At 38.2% G+C, this 19,878-nt stretch overlaps 2 protein-coding genes across 4 annotated transcripts; both read right to left on the bottom strand.

Moving 5' to 3' along the window:
* Nucleotides 1-98: 98 nt before the first annotated feature.
* LOC103134401 (polypeptide N-acetylgalactosaminyltransferase 3-like) lies at nucleotides 99-4,315 on the bottom strand. Of its 2 annotated transcripts, XR_001661445.1 has the most exons (6): nucleotides 3,842-4,315; nucleotides 3,456-3,737; nucleotides 1,982-2,519; nucleotides 873-1,531; nucleotides 715-782; nucleotides 99-630 (listed from the first exon to the last, which is right to left on the bottom strand). XR_001661445.1 is itself a non-coding variant. In XM_016668694.1 (4 exons), exons 3-4 carry the CDS (start codon nucleotides 2,476-2,478, stop codon nucleotides 1,288-1,290), a joined length of 741 nt encoding a protein of 246 aa, XP_016524180.1. In that variant the 5' UTR covers nucleotides 2,479-2,519; nucleotides 3,456-3,737; nucleotides 3,842-4,315; the 3' UTR covers nucleotides 872-1,287. The 2 variants fall into 2 exon arrangements, 1 of the variants encoding a protein (XP_016524180.1); XM_016668694.1 differs by lacking the exons at nucleotides 99-630; nucleotides 715-782 and having other exon boundaries at nucleotides 872-1,531.
* Nucleotides 4,316-5,498: 1,183 nt separating this feature from the next.
* On the bottom strand, nucleotides 5,499-18,665 carry LOC103134360 (tetratricopeptide repeat protein 21B-like). 2 transcript variants are annotated; one of them, XM_007546578.2, is made up of 29 exons: nucleotides 18,433-18,665; nucleotides 17,975-18,101; nucleotides 17,790-17,900; nucleotides 16,826-16,992; nucleotides 16,605-16,727; nucleotides 16,033-16,190; nucleotides 15,474-15,558; nucleotides 15,228-15,326; nucleotides 14,629-14,824; nucleotides 14,395-14,492; nucleotides 13,968-14,168; nucleotides 13,740-13,869; nucleotides 13,060-13,217; nucleotides 12,723-12,947; nucleotides 12,375-12,613; nucleotides 12,002-12,074; nucleotides 11,192-11,302; nucleotides 10,976-11,114; nucleotides 10,331-10,437; nucleotides 9,849-10,037; nucleotides 9,489-9,599; nucleotides 9,314-9,395; nucleotides 9,071-9,221; nucleotides 8,837-8,998; nucleotides 6,982-7,177; nucleotides 6,507-6,731; nucleotides 6,272-6,392; nucleotides 6,114-6,181; nucleotides 5,499-6,029 (listed from the first exon to the last, which is right to left on the bottom strand). In XM_007546578.2, exons 1-29 carry the CDS (start codon nucleotides 18,454-18,456, stop codon nucleotides 5,952-5,954), a joined length of 3,954 nt encoding a protein of 1,317 aa, XP_007546640.1. In that variant the 5' UTR covers nucleotides 18,457-18,665; the 3' UTR covers nucleotides 5,499-5,951. The 2 variants fall into 2 exon arrangements, with proteins under 2 accessions (XP_007546640.1, XP_016524181.1); XM_016668695.1 differs by lacking the exon at nucleotides 18,433-18,665 and adding an exon at nucleotides 18,283-18,372.
* Nucleotides 18,666-19,878: the final 1,213 nt, after the last annotated feature.

Here is a 19,878-nt window from a genome sequence, read left to right on the forward strand (position 1 = left end):
CCATAAATTTATCAGAGAATAAAAAAATAAGAGCACAACTGTAGGAAGATATATGTATGCCTGGTCCTTGCAAAGTGGTCGACCCAAATGCACAAAAAGCAGAATTAGCTTTTTTTAATTTTAGTAATGCATTTTACAGTGTATGCTTTATTAACCAGATGTTCTTACTGTCAGTTTACATTTGTTTATAGAACAAAAACACATCACTGGGTAGTACCTTTCACAAACACACTGCTAATACCTCTGGAAAGCAGAGGGTCAGTAAGGACTAGTAAAATGTAAATGTTTCTAAGATTTCCATTTCAATCTGCAAAAACATTTATATAGCCGTTTCATTGCTAGAAGCTTTCAGCTGTACATATTCCCCAAAGACTCTGCTCTGTTTTCTCTTTAAACTGTCAGAAACCAACTTTTCATTTGCTCAGAAAAATCTACAAAACCATGTGCTTAAGGGTCTGCTCAAAGGCATGAGAAAAATAACTACATTTTCATTTTAAAGCAATAAGCAACTCTCTTTCAATCTTTCTCAGGCACACACGCAAAAACACGCAACTATGATCTCAAGGCAGCACGAGCTTTGTCCAGGATTTCCTTCCGCATTTTTGGATAATCTGGATGAGCAGCGAGAACCTGTAGACAGAAATGGAGCTGCGTTAAAGCATGAAACCACATCAAACCACATGAACTGTGATCATTTGTTTTCAGATGCCTCACCTTATGACACACATCTATGGCCTCAACATACCTCTTTGCTTTCAAGTAGTTAAAAGCAAGCTTGTATCCTAAATGAAACGCATACGTTTGATGTTAGAAATGTAACTTTAACATAACTCTTGTGAGTAGAACTTGACATCTGATTTGGCTTGACATACCAATAGCTGGATTTTTCTGATTTCCATATTTCCAAGCCATTTCATAGTTGAGAGCTGCATCGCGGAACGCCTGGTCTTTTTCCATAATGTAGCCCTGATACTCATACGCTTTGCAGCATGACTGGACANTACAGTCCTTCACAGAAAATGGAGATTAGAAATAGACGATACATTTCTAAACAGTAGCTCTCTGATAAGATGCAAACTTAGAGTACCTCATATGTTTGGATAAGACTTCCCAGTATGCTAGTCTCTTAATACATCTGACCAATATTGTTGTGTTATCTCTTCTGAGGCCAGTCGCTGCTAAATCCTTAGAAAGTATTCACCAACAGCCTCTTGAGTTCATTTGTTATCCACATCAAAAGCCACAGAAGGAGTATAGTGCTGTCCTATGAACTGCCCACCCAGCATGCTACCTGTAATGAACCCAAAAGCTCAGCAGAGTGGTCTTTACAGGGGTCCCATTTAATTTTTTTTTTTTACCATCCACACTGGCGTCGTCCACCAGGATGATCTCCTTGAGGAGAATTGCAGGGGAAGTGTGGAGGACGCTGTAAACTGTCCTCAGCAGAGTGCTCCACGCCTCGTTGTGAAACACAATAATCACACTGGTGGTCGGCAAGGGGGGACAGCGCTTAAAGGTTTGCTCGATGCATCTGCAAAAAGGAGGACAATGGAGAAAAAAAAAAAAAAAGATGTGACTATCCTGAAAGTCTTAAGAGATTGAGGTTACAACAACTGTGGAACGTTGCCAGTGGGGAGTCTCCTTAAGCTGCATTTGTCAACCTTTAAGCTGGGATGGGGGAGATGTTGCTCAGTAGTTCAAATACATGCAACCCATTTAGCAATTCAGATGGATGACATTTCTGCCTGTGATATGTGGTGACTACAATCAAATACTTCGATTTCAACTTTCATCTGAACTCGGCCACAAGATCACACCGGCATGCAGAAATAATAACTTAGTCAGTACAATCATCTCAGTGGTTTTGGCCAGACATTTTCCTCTGCTACTAAGAGTAAATAGAAGTAATTTATTTAGATTTGAAAGTAGGGTTGGATTACTGTGTTTACATTAAAAAAAGTTTATAAAGATGTCCACATACTCTGGTGGTCTTGTGTCTGCGCCCAGGTCTCGGCTCAAGGAGACGCGATCGCTTGCATAAACGTTGAAGCAGTGCTTCTCTTCACCCCTGTCCTTCTCCTTCTGTTCTTCCGGACTGAGTGAATCCGTGTGGAAAGGTTTCCCAGCAGCTCCAGGAGAGAGAGGGTTCTGGGGTGGCCTCTCTAGAGCCGGCCTGAGCTCAGCAGCAGTGTAGTGACCCGGCAGGCAGGAGGCTCCCCCTGGTTCATCCTGCTGCCGTATGGGGGCTTTGATCTGCATCTTTGGCTTTGCCTGCTTGAAGTTATTGACAGCCCCTATGACCATTCCCAGCATGCTGTCACGCTTCACTGCCATCTCCTTCAGCCAGGGATCCTCCTGTTGGCTTTGTGCCCCCACTTCCCATTGTATAAAAAACAGAAATGTGACAAACACTATGGTCACTATGACCAGTTTAAGTGGATGCAGCGGTCTTCGGAGAACTCTTCGAAAAACACTCATCCTTCTTTCTTGGCTGTGGCTGGTTGTGGATGAAGATCCAGCTGTAATAAACACACATGCTCACACATTAACAAAGTAAATGCAGTGTTTAATATTAAGAGAGAAAAATCCTGGAGAAGTAACCATCAGATGCAAATTACACATTATTTACTATGTATTGGTGCTACACTGCAGTGTTATTTCAAAGTTTGTTTGTATCCTAAGATTGCACTGAATTTTGTCATCTTGGACATCATCACACCTTTACAGTCAAACTCAAAATTGATCATACCCCCATATTTGGGGGTGTGATTGTTTTTTTGTTGTTGTTTTTTTTAAGTTAATATCATTTTTAGTCATAAGTAATGAGTTGAAAATATTAAATGATTACTTTAAACCCAAATCTGCCAGAGGCATAAATAATTTTGGCCTCAACTGTACAAGCCATTTACTTTTAAAGACATAATTTAAACATGATTTCATAGCCCAATCACAATAATTTAACGACAGTGCAAAAGTCAAAATGAATGGCACATGCTGTGCCAGGGAAGGTTACAAGCTACCGTGGCTGGATTGAATATTAAACATATTAGCCTATAATTCAATCATATTTTATGTTTTAAGAGAAAAAAAAACACTCCCTTTGCCCTTCCCTGTCGTTTTAATTTATCCAATTTCTTGTAGAATTTAACTTGTTTTAGCTCCTAAATTATCTAATGTATAGCAGGAAAAACGTCCATCCATAGATAATGTAAACTGCTACGCCAATTTTACTGATTAAAGTTTTTTTTAACAGCGTAAAATTAGTTTCAGTTCAATATGAACTTTAACATATATAAAAAAAAAAAACAGCAAACACAACTTAATTATCATCAAAACATTAACCGCACATGGTTCAAATGGAACAAGTATCTGCGAATTCTTAATCGGAATTGTCTCAGATCTGTGTATCAGAATGACAAGTGATTTCGCATTCCTTCAAACAAAACAACACGTACCACAAGTCGCTGAACTGAAGCTTACGCTTGGCAGTTCATTAACGAAGTTTTAAAAATCCACGGATATGGCATTTTGCGCTAACTGGAGATCATCTGTTTGCTGCTTTAATCCCACAAAAAAAAGTTCAATTTTCAAAAAAGACAAAAGTTTTCTCTCTGACTTCAACAAACTTCCGTCTCGTTGGTTCCAGGTGTGCTCCTCTCAGGTAGAGGGCGGTGGCACGGCGGTGCGCGTGCGCACACCAGACCTCTGCGTGTCAAAATAATGGTCAGAATCCATATCTGGAACACAAAAGAGAACTCTTATTCAAACAAGAGCATTCTTCTTTTAAATATCGGAAGCTAATTGTTGATTTCAGACCAATACGTAGACGATAAGAACAAACCTGTGGCTGAGCCAAAGCGAAACCAGAGTTTTCCCATCGGAGCTGCTGAGAATCTGGAGCGGTGTCATTAATAGGATTTGTTCAACTGGTCATTCACTGGGGCAGTTGCTGGGTTACAAATAATGGAGGAACGCCATATACCCCACCGCGTCCAATCACGCTACTGGGAAGCACCACATCCTGCTCGTAGAGCTTAAAACTTCAGAGTCGATTAAGAAACTAATAAACAGAAAATGATCCGAAACGAATCATTGAAGTTAGAGTCATCATCCAGCATGTGAGCGGCTTTAGTTCTTTTTTTTCTTCTTCTTTTCTGATAGAAGTGATGAAAGCTGACACTCACCGCTTGTCTAATCTCTGAAATGTCCCAAGAATAAAGCTCAAAACGATTTGGATGATTGAGGGAGCAGAGAAACGGGCTCCAGCCGAGCTGACCCTCCCCTGGTGCCCAATTTGGAGTCTGTCTCTCAGTTACTCCATCTGTGGGGACTGTGCCCCCCCCATCGCTTCCCGTGGCAGGAAGCCAAGATATTATGTCCATTAAAATGCTGACTGTGTCCTGCGGGTCACGTCTGTAGGTGTCGTTATGTTCATCATCGTTTAGGAGGTTGATAAAATAAAAAAAATAAAAAAAAAGAATGTGGCAAAAACTCCAACTATGTTTTAAAAGGATTCTTCTGAAACCTATTTTCACCCATACAACAATTAAAAGTTCAGCTTTCAATCACCATGGGTGCCTTCAGAAGGTTTTGTGAAGGATGGCCAGATGGGGGATCAATAGCCTTGGAGTGGCACATAAAAACTAAAACAAACAGCAACAAAAAACATAACAGATTATCAGTTTTATTTCGATATGAAAAAAACTTGAAAGTGAAAGAATATCCCCTTGGCAGAGTTTTTTTTTCTTTGGATTCCTTTTTTTTCTCCCTCCCACACATACATGTTTCAGTTCATCAAACCAATTTCAACATAATACAAAAAGCATACACAATGCAGTTTTGCAAGGATGATTAATTATTTAGTAAAACACACAATCCTGACCTGCTATGAAAAAGTAATTTATCCATAAACCACCCTTAGTTTCTACAACTGGCACCAAGAGTTTATAACGGGTAATGACCCTTACATCATAGTGGAGATTTTTTTTCTCTTTTTTTTTTTTTTTTTTGCTGAATTTATTCTCAGCAACATTGTGGGATTTTCAATATGGATTGCATACACAGCATGTCTATTAGGGTGTATGTCAATCTGACTAGATTACTTTTATGTGCTTAAGGAATACAGAGGTGGACTTGATGGCGTTTGATAGTTTCATTCTTGTCTCACAAATCCATGGATAGATTTCCCAAAAGTCTTGTGGGTACCGAAGATGTCTTTTTGGCAAATGTGAGATGGCTTTGTGCTTCTATTGCTCACTGGACATCCTTCCAAGTTCCAACACAGCAATGATCAAAACATAAACACAAGGCCAAGTCACCCTGTAGCTAGTAATACTGTGGGTTCTGAAGTGGCCACCTCAGTCTTCTGACTCCAGCATCATTGAACTACAGTGAAATATCCATAAATTTATCAGAGAATAAAAAAATAAGAGCACAACTGTAGGAAGATATATGTATGCCTGGTCCTTGCAAAGTGGTCAACCCAAATGCACAAAAAGCAGAATTAGCTTTTTTTAATTTTAGTAATGCATTTTACAGTGTATGCTTTATTAACCAGATGTTCTTACTGTCAGTTTACATTTGTTTATAGAACAAAAACACATCACTGGGTAGTACCTTTCACAAACACACTGCTAATACCTCTGGAAAGCAGAGGGTCAGTAAGGACTAGTAAAATGTAAATGTTTCTAAGATTTCCATTTCAATCTGCAAAAACATTTATATAGCCGTTTCATTGCTAGAAGCTTTCAGCTGTACATATTCCCCAAAGACTCTGCTCTGTTTTCTCTTTAAACTGTCAGAAACCAACTTTTCATTTGCTCAGAAAAATCTACAAAACCATGTGCTTAAGGGTCTGCTCAAAGGCATGAGAAAAATAACTACATTTTCATTTTAAAGCAATAAGCAACTCTCTTTCAATCTTTCTCAGGCACACACGCAAAAACACGCAACTATGATCTCAAGGCAGCACGAGCTTTGTCCAGGATTTCCTTCCTCATTTTTGGATAATCTGGATGAGCAGCGAGAACCTGTAGACAGAAATGGAGCTGCGTTAAAGCATGAAACCACATCAAACCACATGAACTGTGATCTTTTGTTTTCAGATGCCTCACCTTATGACACACATCTATGGCCTCAACATACCTCTTTGCTTTCAAGTAGTTAAAAGCAAGCTTATATCCTAAATGAAACGCAGACGTTTGATGTTAGAAATGTAACTTTAACATAACTCTTGTGAGTAGAACTTGACATCTGATTTGGCTTGACATACCAATAGCTGGATTTTTCTGATTTCCATATTTCCAAGCCATTTCATAGTTGAGGGCTGCATCGCGGAACGCCTGGTCTTTTTCCATAATGTAGCCCTGATACTCATACGCTTTGCAGCATGACTGGACATTTTTAGATTAAAAGTCGTGTCAGACAAAAAAAAAAAAAATGTCCATGTGAGTGGAGAATGCTGAACTAATGCCTTATTTAAAAAGTAACAATATGTTTAAACTCACCTTGTTATGATTGAGACATCTTTTTAGAAGGTCTGCAGCCATGTCATACTTCCCCGAGTGGATGTATATGTCTGCCAGGAGCAGCCAGCTCTTCTCAAACTCGTCAGCGTCAGCAATGTTCCAGTTCATCTTGGCTATTCGTTTGAGCTGGTTCCTGGCTCGAGGAGTTTGTTTCAGCATCATATATGCCGTTGCCATGGCCAACAAAGCTGGAACGTGGTCTTTCTGAATCCCACAATAGAAAGCAGGAGAGGCAGGATGAGTCCCTAATCAGTTTATAGCACAAAAATTAACTCTAAGCTGGTTAATAATAAGACACGGAAAAGCTAAGGTCAATTAAAAAAATATAACTAAATGTCACTCAACAATATGAGGAGATTGCCTGAAAAAAAAACAAAAAAAAACGCAAAGCTACTAGTGTGGGTATATTTACACAAGAAAGAATAATGTCGTGCACCATCTGGAGTTTACTTACCTCATTGTTTGCGATCTCTGTGAAAACACCGAGGGCTTTCTCTACATTGGCCTTCTGTTTAGTAGACAGCAAGCAGTAGTTCTCCAGGATGCGGAGCTGTACGTGTCCGCCTGGCGTCTGAGGCTTTATCTCCTTCAGAAGCTTCTCTGCTGTTCTCACAGCAAGCTGCTCAGACTCTTGCTTTTCTGTGGAGTTGCTGAGGAGACAAAATGGAATTGTAACAAAGTCTGTAATATTTGAAACTGAGACGCACACACACACCAAAGGCACTGTCAGGATCCTGAAAAACGGGAGGCTTATCCCAGACCAGACAGCCTTACATCTCCATATGATAATGACAATTTTAAAATAGTTTTACACTGAAACGACATCAGCATGTTTTACCACGAGGCCTCTTGCTTTGAGTAAAAATATTGCAGTGAAGGAATGGAAACAAAGAAAGACAATATAAAACCGATGAGGGAAAACTGATAAAATAATGAAATATTTGAAAAAACTTTTGTTTTATTTGAAACTCAAGAAAAACAAATAGCAGTATGGTGAATATAGGACTAGACTTTGAGACATTCTAACACATTAATACCTTTTAATCTAAACTATTTCGCTGTATCCCGTTGTGCAGTTCAGTTTTAAAAGCACTCTTACACTTGGTAGTCAAGACATCTGGCTCTTGTGCCATTAGATAGGATGAAACTTCCCTTCCTTGGTCAGGAGATCTGGTGCCCTTTACTTCTTTGTGTCTCTTTGTTCTGTTTCTCCTGTGCTTCACAGTGGACGCATTTCTGGGTAGGGATGCTTGGTTCATTCAGGAGCAGAAGCTACCTGCCATTTGCTGTGCCTGGGTGCTGAGTTCTGAGAGGTTTCAACCCTTCTCACAATAACTTCACACCTTCAGGTGATACATTCACACATACCACAACCCAAGCACCCTTACAAATAATGAAAACAGCCCAAGGTCATGCAAATACAGGTTCCCTTTTCAGTAATTTCGCCTGTCTACTTTGATGTCAGACGGAGTCTTGAAACCGTTAATCGTATTGTTACTGTAGAGTAAAGCTGCCTTGGCACCTGGCTTCCCATGGTGTGCCTACAAGACTTCCATGTGACAAAAAAGATATATATATTTTTTTAAATATTATGAACATCTGAAACTTGTTTTTTTTTTTTCACATTTTATATAAATTTAGACCCAGAATGTTTTGGTCTACTAATGCCTGCAGATGCTTCTCAGTAAATTACAATATTGTTTCAATAACTCAATTCAAAAAGCAAAACTCATATGCAGATTTGTTACCTCCGTGCTCGCTCGGTTGACCTTTATCCAGCCAATTTGTCAGTCACAAAAATAGCAACGAAAGCAGCTGGCTGTTCACACAGTGCGATACTCAAGAATATTAATAAGAAACTGAGAGGAAGAAAAAAAACTGACAGAAAAGTCTGCTTAAGCAACAAAAATTGTGAAACAAACCCCACTGAAGGGTGCGAGTGAAATTCACATGAAACCGTATTAAGCACATGGGAGATATAGACGGAGAACCTTTGGAAAATTTTAAGATCAAGATGAGAGAAGCACAACAAGCCAGATGAGCTGAAGCCCAAAACTAAAGCAACAAGGAGGTTCCTGAAAACCAATAGGCACTAATGCAATAAATGATCAAAAGGAGCACTGACCAAGTACTAATAGTGCAACCTATTAGTACTTGTTCTGAAAAATCTTTTGTGGGTTTCCATTAACTGCAAGCTACAGATATGCAAATGATCAGAAATAAAACCTTGAAATATATTTTCACTTTTTAAACTGAGCTACTAATTGTATCAACTTGTATTGCCATTACTCAGCTTGTGTGAAACTCACCCAATTTCACCATCTAAATTCTCAAACACTTCTCCTCCGATTGTGTCGTTGTCTGGGTTGAGCAGGATTTCAATCATGTTATATACAGCATTCTGACCCCAGTCGTTATCTTTCCGAGCCTTGTTGAAATGTAGCAGAGCGTCGATAGGTTCTCCTGTGTACCTATGCAAAAAGGCATGAAGTTTAGACCCAAAACGTGAAAGAACAAGATTGGCTAAAATTGACCAAACTTACCAAAGATAAAGCCCCTTGCAATAGTTGAAGCCTGGATCCAATTTAATTCTGGAACAATGTTTTTCTGCCTTATCAAGGAAACTGGGGATGTTCTCCAACTTGCCGGCTCTTCTCAACAAGTCAATAAGATGCGATAGAGTTGGGTAGTTGTCTGGGAAAAAAAACAAAAAAAAAAAACACCTGGCTTTCAGTTTAGGAAACGATCACTTATTGTTTATATTTGCCAAAGAGAAAAAGAGTTACCTGGTTTGTATGTCAGGAGTTGCTCAAAATTACTAAGTGCCCGATCATAATCCTGTTTTCTAAAATTAATGTCCGCCATCATCTAAGAATACACATGCATTAGAAATTATTTATTTGATTTAGTTGAAAAAAAAAACAAAACAACTTCTAACATCTGTGATGGGGCAACACAAACCAGAGTCGCATCTTCGTTGAAATTGTCGTTCTTCAAAATCTCGGCGCATTGGTGCTGGCATAAATCCACCTCGTCCAGAGTGAGGTACAGCCGTGCCAATTCCAGCATGACCTAAGTAAGAACAGGGCGCACATTCATCTGAATAGATTTTGTGTCAAAGCATTTGGAATATGGCAACACTGAGGAAGATACATCAGATCGTCAGCATAAAGAAAAGCTTCAGCAATTGAAATCACAGATCATTTGAGAAACACATGTAACAAGACTTAAAAAAAAAAAAAAAAAAAAAGCCAACGCTTGCTAAGCACAGCCCACAGCTGCAGTAAGTACACAGAACCGTTTTGATTCAGCTGCACTGACCTTGCGATCGGTCTCACAATACACAAGAGCTTCTTTGTAGAATTTGACCGCTCTCTCATAGCCCCTCTGACTTGTATAGTGTTTGGCGATCTCAGCACAGATCTCTGCAGCACGTTGCTTCTGCGCTGGGACAGCGTCGGGCTGCTCCAGCTGCACGCGCTTCAGGACTTTGGCTTGTACGTCTCGGGCCTATAAACAGCAAATAACTCAACATCACTGAGGGAAATAAAAAACAAAATAATAAAAAAAACAGCTAAAAATTAAGGTATTGTGAGAAAATTTATAAATGTCTGTTCTGAATATGTGTTGCAGTAATTTCGATTGAAAACAAGTTCAATTTAGATTGAACTGGATTCTATGTAATTTAACCTAGAGCAGACTTGTTTTTCTCATAAATATATGAATGTGTGTTATATAAATAATCTGAATTGAATGGAATTAAACAAAATCATTACATTTGTCATGCAAATGTAATCACTTACTTTCTGTAGTGAAAGTAAAGCTTCTTCATTTTTTTCCTCTTTAATTTGGACCTTAGCTAGCAGCACTAGATAATGACAGGTGTCTGAGAGAGCAGGCAGCTCATTCCCTGGAAGAAAAAACAACAAAAGAAGTCAGGAACACAACATCACAGTGTGTAAGTAAAGCGGCAATGTATGGATCAAATTGTTCAGCAGGGTATAAGCAACAAAATGTTTGCGCACTCGGTGTAGGGTGAATTTTGGAGCAAATCCTAGTGGTCTAGTCCAGTGTTTTCCAACCGTGGTCCTCAAGCACACTGCCCTGCATGCTTCAGGAGTTTTCCCGGATTTCGGCACACCTGATTCGAGTTGATGGGTGATTAGCAGGGTTTTGCTAAACTGGAGTCATCTGAATCAGGTGTGTTAAAGCTGGGAAACACCTAAAACATGCAGGGAAGTTTGCCCTGAGTACCAACCAGGGTTGGGAAATATTGGATGACGTTTAAATTGAAGAAGATCCAGACACTCGGTTTGCTGCTGATAAACTAAACAGTTTTTAAAAATCTCTTAACTTTGCACAGCTTTCCAAACCAGTTTTGGCAAGTATCTTTTTTATGTTATCTACATACTTATGCAACGCCACAAATATTGGGATTTCAGAAGCACCTGGATCATGAGCCAAAGCTTCATTGAGAACTTTCTCACAGCGATCATGCTGCCTCATCTTCATCAGAAGCTCAGCCAAGTCGTAGCGTAGGAAGTTCTGTTGCTCGGTCTTTAGCGCTGCTTCATAATAAGTAATTGCCTGGAATGATTGCAACAACAATGCATCAGCACAACGTCATCTGTGTCTAAAACATGTGGGTGTATAACCTAATCTACCTTGACGTAGTTGTGAGTCTTGACCAGCGCTTTCCCAATTTTGCTTGCTAAAGCACCATCTTTGGGGTTTTTCTTCAGAGCTTGCTCATACACTTCAATGGCTTTCTCTGGCTGAAGATAAACACAGATGACTGTATGTAGCATCATAGTTTACTGCCGGTAAACTACGATGCTTCGGTGTTTTTGTAAATATTATCGTTAGCTTGGGACAAGTAGTAAGAATGTAATGGACTGCATAATGCTTTAAGGAGCAATCTATTGGAAAGTTTGGCTAAAATTAGTTGCTGTTGGTGAAAAGGCAGAAAAACAAATCTACTTGACCCAAGTTTGATCTTGTGTCACAACCAAAGAATGTGTAAACATTATAAGGCAAGGTTGACACCCATAAACTCATGAAGGTAATACATCCTATTCCCTGATTTGTCTGAAATCTGCTCCGTGGGAGTCTGTTACTTAGCTACAGGCCTGCTGCGTGTTTTTCCACTTTCAGCAGTTACTATTGATTCTTACTTTTCTTTGTTATACCACCTGAACTGAACAGTGAGGATATTTCGTTTTCTTGTTAACCAAGCTTCAGAAGTTTTCTGTACTTGTTATGCACACCAGCTGAAATAAGATACTGTTTAAGGATAAAAAAATAAAAAAACACTTTTAAACATATATATTTGTTACATGGTTAGCAAGCCAACAGAACTTAACAGCAGAGCAATAACCGGACTGTTGGGATGGATTTCAGAAACTTGAAGTTCACAAAATCCTTACAACGTCAGACAACATTAGATAATAAAATAAAACATGTATTTTACAAACCTCCTGAATGTTCATGTATGCATCACCGAGTAAGAGATATGTGTGAGGACTAGGAAGCTTCTCCACCATTTCTCTGTGGAAAATGCCACATATAATTCATGTCATTACGTTTACAACTCTCTGTATTGTGTGATTTAATACATTAGTAAGTCCAAGCAGTCAAAAACAAACAAACAACAAAAAAACATCATATGCTTTCTGCTACACAGAGCTCACATTTACTTAATTTAGCTCCAGCTTTTCAGAAGTTAAAGTTGATTTATATTGTTTCACTATTTCAGATTTTATTGTTCAATTTCCCTTCAGATAATTTGATGTTAGTTTTCATTTTTATTTATTTTTTTGTTATTGCTTGATTCAAAACGTAACTCACCTATAACAGCTTGTGTAAAGTCGTTTTTCTCTTCTGTGCTTCAAATATATATCTGCCATTTTCTCTTTGGCTGAAATGTAGTAGGGCTGCTCAGGTGTAATGTTTCTCAGCATACTCAGAGCCAGCTCTGTGTCACCGCGCAGCAGCGCCAGGTCCGCGTTGGCGATAGTGACACGCAGCTCCTCTGGAGTCCCAGAAAACTCATTGATGGCATCCTGCATGACCTTTGCAGCTTCATGCTGTCACATGAAAAAATAAGTTCATCTTCTAATAACTCTGTTCGTAAAGGTCAGAAATTGTGAAAATTAAAATGAAGTTGTGTCAAGGATAAGAACTCCGTTAGCATACCTGCTCTCCATTGAGCCACAGGGCCTCAGCTAGCTCCAAGAAGAGAGACACGTAGTCAGCAGAGTTCAGCTCGGTCTTTTTGTGCTTGGACTTGGATGAGGAACCAGCTCTACGGACGCCTGGGAGACTCATGGCCATCTGCAATGTCTGAATAGCCTCCCCAAGCTCCCCTGTTTTCTTCTTAGCCTGAGCTTTGATGAGGTGGTACAAAGGGTGATCTCGTATCTAGAATGCACAACAGATCATAAACCTTTTGGATAAAAACGATCTGTGTCAACAACATAATAATAAATGGAGTAGTTTTATTTGAAGAAAACTAGAGTACTCGTGTTTTTACCTCAAAATTATGACTGAGGCAGAGTTCAAGAGACTGATTGCAAAGCATCATGTTGCCCTGCAACAGATGGATCTGGGCCAATAGCAGATGAGCATCTGCGTGAGAGGGGCACTGCTCCAGGCAGTGGTTAAGACTGCTCTGAGCCCCATCTATGTCACCTGGAAGGGTACAGAAAGAGTGTGATTTGAGACATTACAGACACAAAAATATATCAATAATTAAAACACAGAAGGATCTCAACATTATTTTTATTTTGTGAAAGCTTGATTTATTTCAGTTATTCAATGTAAAAAAAAACTGATATTGATTGAAAATATTGATTCATTAAATGCAGGATGATCCATTTCAAGAGGTTTTTTTTGTAGTTATATTTGTTTATTATACTTTATAACCAATGAAAAGCAAAAATATAAAAAAAAAAAAAAAAAAAACTGATTGCTCAGGGAGCGCTACATCCTTGCATATTTTTCCAAAAGTAGAGTGGAAGGAAAAACAAAGCAAAGCCTGCAAAAGACTGGCAGGTAGAGGCGTGGACTGCAGCTAGACTCAGTGGAATCTTTAACAAAACACAGGATAGATTTTTATCAAGTACAAAATAAGATCAGCTAAAGACAAATCAACTTTTCAATGCGCTTCAAATTTACTGAGAAGCACATGTACATTTTATTTGTAGTACTCACCAGACTGGTATCTGACTTTGGCAAGCAAGAAGACTGCATGAAGGAGACCTGGCACAATTTTGACCACCGTATCCAACAACGTGGCACAGTGCTGCAGCTGAGGAGCAGGAGGCTGGCCAGCAGCAGGAGGCTAAAAAAACAAAGTGTTCCAAATTGGCTTGGAATATATTGAAGCCCCAAGACTTCTTTAATAACTTTATGGGCTGACAAAAAACACATCAATTTTACCTTTGAAGGACAAAGAGCAAGATACTCTTTGACAATCTCCAACAGGAAGTCTGGGTTCATCTTCTCCAGATACTCGACTCCTAGAGGCAGGCCCTGCAGCGAGGAGAAGTGTGTGTCCACCGCGTCATTCAGGAGGTTGGTCACCTCTGCCTGGGGCTGAAGCTTTTTTCCTGCCAGCACAGCCTGTAGATACAAAAGCTCCTAACACAACAAAACATAATAAGAAGAAAGAATTGGTTAAATAAATTTTGTAAAGGAAAAAAGAAAAATAGCAAATGTGAGTGAAGATTTCAATATGGGCTAATTAAAGGAATATATTAACTACAACATGAAAACAAAGACCTATTTAGCTTAGTATATCATATTTGCTTCCGAACTACAAGTACTGGTTTTAGGATTCTCTCGTAAGAATACAATGAAGCATTACCCCAGATTTTCCAATAGACTGTTGAATCTCTGAGAGAAATTCCAGCTGCTGTTCTGCATCGTCAAGTAGTCCCTCGATTATCTGGCAGCGAGCTATACCTGGATAGTAAAAAAAAAGAAAAACAACCACAAAGCAATCTGAAAAAATGAAGAACATTTTCTTTGCTTTATTTGGATCCAAAGTGTCATGGTTATTATGGGAAAAAAAAAAAAAAAAACATTTCAAAAACATTACCAGTCAAAGCTGAAACACTAGTTTTCTCCTTGTTTGTGATGGCGATCTTGTACCACTTCATGGCCTCTTTGATTCTGCCTTGAAGCACCATCTGGTAGCCCAACTCCGTGGCTAAGTCTGGGTCCCTCGATGCCATGGAATAAGCCCTGTCCACCATTCGGAATGTCTGCTCAATCACTTTGTCACTGCGTCCACACTGGACGGCAACAAGGACACAGCAAAGATTTTTTTTTAAAAAGCCGCAATAGTAATGGAAAAATCCAATGAAAAGCTCAGAAAGGTTTTCAAGTTCAAGTCAAAAACCAGACGACGACATAACACATAGAAATAGTTCTTACATCATTGTAAATCCTACAACTCTTCTTTAAATAATTTTTAAATATTTAAAATGTATTTATTTAGCTGAGGCCTAATTAGATTCACACAGAAGAGATAGTCAAATTTGGAAAGTCAAACTATTCAAAATAATCTATGGGCCACATGTCATGACAAGAACTGAGATGGTAATACAACTTAGGCAAAGATTTAGAGGAAAAAACACATTTGCTTCTAAAATCTCAGCTTTGAGATATAACAACAATATTAACATCAAATCTTACAACACGGGTGAAGGCGACAGACATTCTGAAGTAAAGCTCAGCGTTGTTTGGTTCCAGTATGTCTAAACCGTTGATGAGGTTGGAAAGTTGCTTTACTGCCTGTCGAGGTGGAAAAAAAACAAAAAACAAAAAAAACAAGATCCTATGAGATAATGAATGTTGCTATGGTTTTTGTCTAAGAACTAAATGAATCATGCTAAATCCCAACCATTTAGAAAGGTAAAGGTGAAAAGCTGCTGAATGTACCTCTGTAATATCTCCATCTCTACATAAAGAGTGCAGTGCCAGCATCCGTAGAGCCTCCAGGTTATTTTTATCTTTCTGTAAAAGCCTGAAACATGACCCAAGGTGGTGTTAATAAAAGACAATCACCAACGCATTTCTTGCATTGACAGTAATAGAATATTTGATACTCCTGCACTACTAGGTTAAACTGCCAGACAAACATCATTAAAACTGAAAGAAGCTGAGAAGGCAGCCCAATGTTAGAGTCTAAAGATTAGAGTGAGGGTACCATTAAAAAAAAAAAAATATATATATATATATATATATATGTATTGTCTGGCTTTGGCAATGAACCAAAGAGGTTCAAACAATGAAAAACCTGAATCGACTTGTTAGAGTTTTTTTTTTTTTTTAATTACTTTTCTCCTCATATCCCAAGTGCAGAATGCAAGTGTTTCAACCATTTCTGATTGCACCTGTAATATTAATCTACTTTTTGAAACCTTGAGATGCAGTCTCAATTGAGATGTACAAACTGTTGGTTTATTATTTAGAAAATATAATGATTCTTATGACTTACCTGTGAGCAGCGTCGATGGTTTGATCCCAGTCTTGAAGACTTAGCAGCAGTTTCATTTTCTTAATGAGAGCTGGAATGAACCCGGAGAAACTCACTATGACTTGGTTAACCATCTCTAGTGCTCCAGAGTAGTTCTGACGACATTCATAATACTGTGCCTATACAAAAAAGAAACATATATGAAAGGTTTAAATTAATATAACATGCACAGACTTATTATAAGACATTGTTTGAAGATATTTAAATGGCTTATCACAGACAGACCAGAGTGTGAAACAATATGGCAGAATAATTCAAATGTCTTGCAGTCTGAAGAAACTACAAGATAGGCACAATATTCTGCTTGTATGAAATACTTATAAATATATTCAACAATAATAACTATGCCAATAATTTGTAGAGTTAAACTATCTATACCTTCAGAACTACTACAAAGTGTACATAGTTGCAGTTCTCAAAATTCAACATGGTGTGCTAATTAAACATTTGAAACATATTGTAAAATGTGGAATGGTAATGCATTATAAGATCATAACATTTGCAGTTTGGAATAATCAGAAATAAATCATTACCTTTCCCATAAGGGCAAAAACATCTGCTCTTTCTTTCAGGCCCTCATCAAAGTATTTCCCAGCCTTCCTGATGTAGGTGTCTTTCCCTGACGTAACATCTATCCAGGCTTTTAGGATTATTCCCTTTAAAACAAAAAAAGAACAACACCAATGTCACAATCACCCCCATATGATAAGTTTATTGATTCTGCGTAAGTACACTGAAAATAATAAACTCTCACCTCTCTTGAGCCATTGGAGAGCTTGATCATTCGCTCTGTGTACTCTCTTGCTTTGTCATTTCGGCCTAACAGCCAGAGAAACGTCCCAGCGTGGTAAAGACTCTTGGGCGGTGCACTTTTACGATCCTCCTTGACCTTAGCATCAAGTTCTTGAATAATGTCTCTGTCTGTGAATACAGAGAAACTACAAAAGCATCAACGCGACTGAACTTCTCAAAAGGTGGTCCTGAACAGAATGGATTGTTGAGGGAGGGACTGAACTCGTATGAACTTTGAACTTTTCGTTTTTGTATTCTGTGTTAGTTTCTTATTTTGATTAGATTAGTCTTGTTTCTGTTTTTCTTCCGCTTAGTGCTTTCTTAGTAGTTCTAGTTTATTTTTGTGTCTGTTACTTAATGTTAGATTTATTTTCTGGTCCCTGTGTACTTGCCTTCGCCCTCTGTGTCACTGCCTCTCCCTCTTTTCAGTCTATCTTCCCCTCACACCTGCAACCCGTTAGCTCATCAACCTAGGACCTTTGCTTAGCGTTCAATTTCCACAGTATTTAAGCACCTTATCCTTCGTCACTACTGGTTCCTCTAGTCTCCTCTTGTCACATCCCTGTTATCCTTGTGTCTCCTTACCAGTTTCTTTCCAGTGGATTTTTGGTTTTTGCTCTGTTTCCCTGTTCTCCCATGGATTTTTGTAAGTGTTTGTTGTCATATTTTCATTAAAACCTTCATTCTCAACTCAATGCCTCTGTCTCTCTGCATTCGGGTCCTTTTGGAAACCACTAAACATGACAGTTTATTTGTGAAAAAATCTGAAAACTATAAATTATTTTATCGTATGTTACAATTATGCCAGAAAAGTATATATTTTTGTTGATCTATCACTTAAAATGAGACTCAGGGGATGTTAATGTTTTTGCAAGATGTTGTGTATTTTTGATAGAATATGTTTACATTACAAAATTTTGTATGACCTGGGTTTGGCTTTTTCTTCTCAGCATAGACAAGAGCCATCAATGTGCAGAGAGATAGCTCTCGATCATCTCTGATTGTGTCCAGTTCAGCCGTGGCTTCCTGAATTTCACCTGATGAAACATAAAACAAACATTTGGCAAAGGCTCTCGTCCATTCATATTATTATAATCCTTTAAAATCATACCTTGCATAAGACTTGCATATGCGTGAAAGAAAATGTAGATGGGGCTACTGTATTTCCTTTGAGCAGCTGAGACAGAACTGATTGCATGGTTGAAGTACTTTTCATAGCAGTAGTACTTGATCAAAGCCTGGAGCAAAACATTTCGAGAAAAAAAGGAGAGCGAGTTAAAACAGTTTGAGGACCAGCCTGTCCAAAGAGTTTGATTTCCTAAAAAAAGGAAAATTAAAACTGCAAATATTATGCTACGACAAAAACGAGTTAAAGAGGGGCATTACTGTTAAATAACATTCGTCGTCATGGTATATTACCTTAATAGCTTGTTGAGGTGGTCTTTCCCTTACAGACCACTACCTCTATGTTGTAAGAAATAGTTAATGGCTTCCCCATCGTACTGTTTTTGTTTCTTTAATCGTTTCTTTATGTAGCATCGAATGCTATTATTAGCGAGCTTTGCTTACCAGGGTTGTGTCTTCTTCCTCCATCTTTAACGCTTTAGATGGAGTGCTGACTGGGGAAAGGAAAACACAATGTTTCACGCTAATAAAATTGCTTATAATGATACAGTTTTACTGTTGAAACCGTCTTGTTTTCGCCATCTTGCGCTTATTCCTTCAGCGTTGCCTGTAGCTAAGAAACGGTTTGTGTTGCGAGATTGAAAAGAAAACCCTCATTGTTGACTTCCAGGCTTGGGACGCCTCGGAAAGTGTCGTGACTTTGCATGGTTGGCTGATTGTAAAACAAACCATGACGCACACAGATATAAATTTTACGAAAATATTTATCTAAAAATATTGTTGATATATTAACCTTGAACCATATTCAAGGCTTATAAGCAAGGATTACCGCTACTGTCTATGCCTGACAGACTAAACTAGGGGCTTACATGGTTCATATAGTATGTAAATCCTCCTTTCAACTTAATATAAGGGGAAACGTTTCAGTTAAAACCCAAAAAAATAGCACTTAAAAATAGCACTGGGTTTCCAACGTTTCAGTTTACATCCTCAGCTGTTAGGTTGGTGTCAAATCTATACGGTAAAAATACTTTTTTGTAAGAGTCGACAAGTTTATCTGAATGTTCTTTTAGGCATAATTCTCTTTTTCTGTTCTCATCGATACTCAGTCTCTTGTTCTGATATATATTCTCTTAATTTTACAAAAAGCACCCATAAAAATAACAAAACATGAATTGGTTACAGTGCAAAATCCCTCTATTATGAGTGGACATTTGCTTTCTCCAAATGAAATATTTTCGATTTGCAATGAAATCAAACAAGTGAAGTAAAAATGTTGGTTTACATAATAATGTGTAATACAAACATTTGTGACAGATGTCATTCAGTGTCATTACATACCCCAAAATGGATTTATTTCTAAGAGATATAATTCCATTGTCAATAAAAATAATCCTGAAGCTACTAATATATCTAAAATTATAATTTATAAATATAATTGTGCTTTATATTGACTGGCTACTTTGAGAATCAGGAAAATGATGCATTCTATCTTCGTCCTAATCTCACAAAAGTTCAGTTTGTCTGGAATATAGATAATTTAGAATTATACTTATAATTTTGTATTAGTAGGCTTTTTAAAAATAATTTTAAAACCTAGCCAATATATTTCATGTCCCAAAGATCAAGGTAAGTACATTGTCAGGTCATTTATTTGTCCTTTAATCAAAAATAAACCCTCATAAAATAGCCTTGAAGGAAGTTATTTCATTTAAGCTATGTGCACATTTTTTGCTGTTAATCTTGACAAGAAGGCTCAGGACTGTTATTATTCCCTGACACTAACTTTGCTATGCACACTGGAAACATATTCCTGGAAACTAGAGGGCCAGTGTTATGTAACACCACAAACTAACTTCAGTTCGATGTCCATAGTGTTGAGTTTATCAT

Source organism: Poecilia formosa, unplaced genomic scaffold, assembly GCF_000485575.1.
Source record: "Poecilia formosa unplaced genomic scaffold, Poecilia_formosa-5.1.2 Scaffold16, whole genome shotgun sequence".
Taxonomy (NCBI): domain Eukaryota; kingdom Metazoa; phylum Chordata; class Actinopteri; order Cyprinodontiformes; family Poeciliidae; genus Poecilia; species Poecilia formosa.